This window comes from Lemur catta, chromosome 6 (assembly GCF_020740605.2).
Source record: "Lemur catta isolate mLemCat1 chromosome 6, mLemCat1.pri, whole genome shotgun sequence".
NCBI lineage: Eukaryota > Metazoa > Chordata > Mammalia > Primates > Lemuridae > Lemur > Lemur catta.
The window spans coordinates 94,285,168-94,291,761 of NC_059133.1; the positions used below are offsets into that span (position 1 = coordinate 94,285,168).

At 55.5% G+C, this 6,594-nt stretch overlaps 1 protein-coding gene across 1 annotated transcript in view; it reads right to left on the reverse strand.

The window, feature by feature from the left end:
* NTF3 (neurotrophin 3) overlaps positions 1–5,305 on the reverse strand; it is a 61,127-nt gene extending 55,822 nt beyond the window's left edge. Inside the window, exon 1 of the mRNA XM_045555282.1 lies at positions 5,062–5,305. Coding sequence (XP_045411238.1) covers positions 5,062–5,079 — 18 coding nt within the window. The 5' untranslated portion in view covers positions 5,080–5,305. The remainder of the gene's footprint in view (positions 1–5,061) is intronic.
* Positions 5,306–6,594: the final 1,289 nt, after the last annotated feature.

Consider the following 6,594-nt stretch of genomic DNA (forward strand, 5'->3'; position numbering starts at 1 on the left):
GGTGGTGGGTTTCAAAGATCTTCTGTGTCGGCCCGAATCCCCTCTCTCACTTCCAGCCAACACGCAGATCTGCATTCTCTCCAGCGGGCTGGGAGCGCTGTCAAAGGTCTGGAGGAGCCTGCAGCAGAAGCCGCCTGCTCAGCTGAATGGCGGGGAACGGGAGAGGCCTGACCATCTGATACATCTGGGAGTGGAACTGCAGAGATGGGAAATGTTATGTAATTAAACTCTGCTGGCCTGTCCCGCCTGGGGAATGTGAGCTCCATCAGCAGTGACCTCTTCCAATCAACTTAATTGGCCCAATCTCGCCAAGAAAAGCAACAGAATTGGTTTAGTGCCTCATGGAAATAGCTTAGCTCCTGACTATTTATGGCCACTGAACTCAAGGATGGGATCCTGACTCCGAGCCAGGAGTTGACAGCATGTGCTGACTTCTGGGAGGACTCGGAGGTTTCAGTGGGTTTCCTCGCCCTCTGTGCCTCCATCTGCATCTCTGGAAAAAGGGGCCACACCCAAGTTGCTGCCCTGGGCAGGCAGCACCTCACAGACCCAAAGCCCAGGCTCTCCTCTTACCTGATAAGGACCCACAGTCTAGAGAAAAACAGACCTAGACATAGACCTAACATAGAATGGCCAGACTTTACTCCTGTTTTATTCAAATGGCAGCTATGCCAAGGACAATCGTTATATTCTCTGTTCTCAAAATCACATTTTTGTGGCATTGGGTCTGCAGAGCCGATATTAAAAAATTAGAAAAATGTCCATCTCTGATAATTAACAACATTGATTGTCAGACTACCTTTCTTCTGCATAGTTCAAAGACCTTACAGATTTCCATCACCCATCATCTAGGTGTGGCTACCTCCACCTTAGGAATGAGTAAACTGAGGCAGCTACGGAAAGTTTCGTTTACACAGCAGGTGAGCAGTGGAGATGTGTTCAATTAGATTTCATCTTAGTACAACTAAACACACCAAGTTTTGATGGGGGAAAAGAGAAGTAAACATTCCTCCTATTGAGTCATTACAGACATTGCGATTTTACAAAGAGAGAAACGGAGAGTTAGAGAGACTAGAAAATGTTCTCAAAGTCACACTTTTCCAAAGTGACAGAACAGGACTAGAATCATGGCATCCCCAATTGGAGCCTTGCACTTCACCACACTGCCCTCAGGGTATCTGCCACCACACCTGCTGACCAACGGTCAAGCCCTATGTCAACCGTCTCTTACATAGACGAATTTCCCCTAATAAATAAGGTAGAACCTTAAAATGGCACAGCTATAATTTGAATTAAAAAATGTCTTGCGTCAAATAAAGTCCACAGTCCCCCTGAACAATTGCCATTCCAGGATCAGAGCCTGACCAAGTGGGGTTCTCCAGCGCCTGGTCCAGGCAGGCGGATCCGTGCTTCACAAAAGCACATCCTGATCTGATCCGGTTGCTTCAGTAGTTATCTCAGGGTGTGAACCCAACCCGCTTCACCTTACCCTCACTCCCCTTTTTACCCTTCCCCAGACAAGTAGAATTCCTCCACAAACACACACTGCATCCCCTCACAAGAGCCACAATATATGTCTTTCCTATCCCTCTTCCCTAGTTTTCCCCCAGTTAATTTGCTCCAACCCTCAGTGCACACACACACACACTCTCTCTCTCTCTCTCTCTCTCTCTTTCTCTCTCTCTCAGGTTAGCTTTACACTCACAGCCCAGAAAATATCAAAGATGAGCAAGCATTCCCGGCCCAAATCTCTCCTGATCACCACTTAACCAGACCTAGTGGGAGTCTGGTTCCCGCTAGGAAGGAGGCACAGTCCACTCTCAGAAACTCAGTCTTCAAATGAATCAGGACCTGCATTCTGACCCGAAGCTCAGCACCCTCCCATTCCCAGCCACACCCCCTGCAAGAAACAGCAACACTCTTCAGCTCCTTCCCTAACACGCAGAAGTATACCTCAGCCCTATCCTTATGCCCTCGTTTTACAAAGCCACAGATATGTTTCAAGTCATCTTCCCTTTGGCCTCCAAGATCCATAAACATCTCCAGAAACTGAATTATAGACCTTGAAGAAACCTCAACAAGCATTGAGCTCTCTCCATTCCTGGCAAAACTGCAGCAGTCAGCTGAGCCCTGGGCAGGAATTTTTCCAGGGCAGTGTGCCATGCCCCAGTAGCAGGCAATGGGCTGAGAATCCAGTACGTATTCCATTAATTTTAATTGATTATCAATATTAATTGGTGATAGTGAATTCTGCTATTAAATAAGAAACCCATTATACAATATTATGCAACGTGCATCCTTGCCGCTGAGCATGCAAAACAGATTCCTCCACTCACTCCAATCTTAAGCACACATCCTTTCCTATTCCCACCCAGGGCTAACAACCCAGGAGGACTTTTCTCCTTAAACCTACAGCCTTCATTCTAAGCTTCTCCAATTCCCTCCTCTCCCAGGAGGTAGAGAGGGGAAAAGGCAAACAACGACCCAGCATCCTTCCCTGCAAATGCCCTTGTCTCTCCATAAAGAGTGTCTGAGCTACACTTTTCTGTCCCCCACAAGCCCCAATGCCATTCCAGCCACATTTCCCAGGGCACACTCATAAAGTTCACACTCGGCTCTCCTTGGATAATCTTTCCCTGCCCCATGCACACATCCCCTTGGTAATCCGCAGGCGCCCAGCCTTCCACACGCATCCACCTTTCGCTCACACACACAGCCACCCTCCCACACCACACCCACTCCATGTGTTTGTGCAGGCATGCACAAGCCATCTGTCTTCAGCACACTGCACCTCTCCTCCTGCTCTGACACCCTTCGTAGGCACAGATTTCGCATTAGCTACACCTATGTTCCCACAAGCTCTGGCCTCCCGCTGTGCACACAGATGCCCATCCAACAGACTCCCCAGAAACGCACACCTCGGAGGCATGCAAAGCAGGATAGGGCGCCTGCTTTTTAGCCACCCCCCCCCCCCCCGCACTCACACTCAGAGACCCGGGAAACACCCCCCCATCCTTCCCTGGCCACCCAAGGGTCACAGTCTCCCTCCATAGGAAAGCAAACCCCTCCACACTGAACCAAACCCTCTAAGGCCAGCCATGATGCAGTCCTCACCAGCACAAAACCTCACACTCTCTCTCCAGGGCCAGCGCCCGAGACTTTCTACTTTCCTGCAACACCGTTTGCTGGAGCCTCCTTTATTTTCCTCTCCTAACCCAGCGCCATACCCAAGTCTGCGTGTCTGAGCCTAAGGCAGAGGCAGTTGCGTTTTATGCTCTGAATTCTACCTCTCAACTTTCTTTGTGCCACATGTCAGGAAGGAATTGAGGGCGGGAGGGGGGCAGGCTGAGCACGCCGCAGAATTTCTGAGCGTTGTGAAAACAGAACCGATGGAAAAGTCCCCTCTATGTTACAACTTTCTCCCACCCTGACATTTAGGACAAGCGCTGAGAGGTTTTCCTCGTTCGCTGTTTCTGCGGGGTGGGAGAGGGTATCTCTTTATTAAAACAGGGGGTCGCGCAGCACATTCTGTAATCGGCTGAGTTACAAACCTCAGACTGCAGGACAAGCACCTACCAGTTCGGCGCTCCCCTCTCCGCCAGCCCCCGCCCCCACCGCTCCGCACACATAAACAAGTCCCCAGGCGCACAGTGGCCCCAGCTCTCCCGCTCAGTCCGAGCCCCGCGCTCTGGCTCTGAACCTGCCGCAGCCGCCAGAGGTCCAGGCCAGCCGGTCTGTTCGGCGTTTGCCCACCTGGAATCCCACCGGAGCCGGGATTCCAGAAAGAGGGATCCTCGCTCGCCCGCCCGCAGCCTCCGCACGGCTGGGCGCAGGGGCCTGGGTGGCGTGCGGTGAGGCGCACATGAAGGAACACAGCAGCCGAACTCTCGCCGAGGAGACGCGCCTGCTCGCCGCGCACCCGCTTGCGCCCGCGGGAGCAAGAGTCCTCCTCCCCCACCGCAGCCCCTGGCCACCAGCCCCTCCTTTCCCCGAACTCCCAAGCGTCCCAAATTTCATCACAAGCATCCACCACTAAGCAGAGCTCTGGGGCAATGGGGCAGCTCGGTCCCTTGTGGGTCCTTTTAACTCCGACCAACTCCACGGGTCCCCCGGTGTCCCAGCCTTCCCCATGCACCGCTCAGGCTCCTAGAACAGCCTGTGAAAACCCGCGAGGAAATCCCCAGGGACGGCCCGGCCCCGGTGCCCGCGGCTCCCTGGCGCAGTCTCAGATGTGTGGGCCTCGCGCGGGATCCAACATCTGGGCAAAGACCTAGGGTGGGCTAGACACCGGGTGAGCGTTAGCCAAGACAACCCTGGGGCGACCGGTCGTTTCCAAGAAAGCTTTTGGGGGACTCCAACGCAGGTACACGGCCCGGGGCTGAGAGTCGCAACTCCCCAAACTGGGAAGCGACCGTCCAGGTCCTGAGCTCCGCGTCTCCTCCCCCGGCCGACGCCCTGGCTGGAGTTGTGTCGGGGCGAGGGGAGAACCAGGCTCGGTGGCCGGCAGGGTGCGGGACGCGTGCCGGGAGCAGCGGCGGCACCCTCGACTCTTCCCCGTCCCAGGTCTGTCCGCCACCCCCTTTTGTTATAGAATGCGCCGGGAGACTTCTAGGAGGAGGAGACGGGTGGGACAGGGATCAGGGGGGTGATTCTGTTGAATCCCTTTGCTGCCCTTCCGTCGTCCCCATTTCCCCCAGCCTTCGCCCCCCACCCCCAATCCAGGTCCCTTAAAACCTGATCACTTTCCCAGATTGAGGGCAGTTTTCTTGGGCAGCAGTGGGATGAGGAGGAGGAGTAGGTGGGGAGGGGTGTCCGTGTGTGTGTGTGTGTGTGTGCGCGCGCGCGTGCAGGGGGATGGTTGAGGTTGCGCCTCGGCCTGGGCAGATCCCAGTGCAAACTTTGGGAAAGGCACGAGCCCGGGAAAGTGAGTGCGGTGTGATGGGGGTGGGGCGAGGTGCGGAGTTTGGCTCCTACCGCGCTGATCCACTGGAAAATCCCCCCATACCTGGGCCTCCCCAGCCCCGGAACTGCCCACCCAACGTGCCCAATGCCTCCCCTTACCGTGGCAGAAGTAACCATGGCATCCGTGTGACTGTTTCCAGGGACGTCGACATGAAGAGAAAGGTGGACGCGAGCTCGGTCATTCAAAGTCTCCCCCACCCCGCTGCAGCCACTACCCAGCGGGGGAAAAACCAGAGGAAGAAAGAAAGAAAAAGGAAGAAAGTAGTTGCGCCGGGCTGTGTCGCGGGGCGGTGCGCGGAGCTGTTCGGTAGGGAGCGGAGCCTTCAACTCTGAGTCCCGTGAACATAATCTGCGCGGTTATAACCAGCCAACCCGGCCAGATGGCTCCGCGCTCAGCGCCTTAACCCCTTCGGCGCCGCACCGCCCGCCCCCGCGCCGCGCAGGCCCGCGCCCCAGCCCGCGGACTGCGCTCTGGGGGCCACCAGGGGGACGGGGTCATTTTTTCCTAGCCCCTCTTAAAAAAAAAAAGAGAGAAAGAAAAACTTCCAAATCAGTAGTATTCTTCAGTAACCCCCCCCGTTAGGTTTCCCTTTTAGAGATCCAGGAAAAAACGAAACATTCAATGTATCATAACATTTTACATGTTAATTAATGTCTTCGGCCTTTCTTATTTGTTCTTTTTCTTGAAAAAAAAATTTTTTTTGGTTTTCTTTTTTCTTTAAGATTTTCTTTACAAGGCAGAAGGGCCTTTCTTTCCCGTCCTCAGGCGGATCGGGTCTGCAGCATAAACTCCTCCTCCGAACCTTAGACCCTTCCAGCTCCAGACCCCTCCCCCCCCCCACCAAGCCCACCGCCACTCCTCCCCCACCCCACACCAGGAACACACCCAAGGACAATCGCTCCCCAGCGAGCTCGCCGCTGGCGCAGGCGGGGGCCGGCACCCAGGCGCTGTGCCGGCGGTCTAGGGAGGTCGCAGCACAGAGGTATGGGGGCGGGGGCAGAGGGACCAAGGGAGGGGCGGCTGTGCGCTCGTGTGTTTGCGCGAGCGTGAGCGTGGCAGGGAGAGGGGGATGGATCGGAGCATCCCAAGCCACCCAGCGTCCAACTTCTCCCAAGCCCCTTCCTTCCAAACTGGGATCGGGCCCTGCGACCGAGCACCCCACCGGGCTGCCCGCGGGGACAGCACAGGAAGCAGAAAAGCCAAGCCGCAGCCACCTCTGCGGGGCGCCTCGAAAGTAGTGAGGCTCACGTCCCCACCGGTACAGTCATTCGAGGAAAGGATCGGGGAGGGGAGGGAGCAAAATATCTTATTTGTAGATAATTTTAGCTGCCCATGAGACCTCACTTGCTCCGAGCTCGTTCTGCCTAAATTTACCTCGTTAAGGCATCTCGCTTTCGCCCATTGGACATCGAGCTACGTGGGGAAAGAGTATCACTTAGGGGTCAGGGAGCCTAGGAGAGGAGTTTTGAGCCCTTGCCGCTCTGCTGCCCTCCTCCCCGACCCGGTGCGCGCGGGCCTCATCCCCAAGCCCCTCGCGTCCCCTGCCGTTTCAGCCACTCCTCGAGCTCCTCTCGCCAGCACCTTCTGACTCACGCGCCGTTGGGGGAGGGGAGCGAGTATCCCGTTTCCGC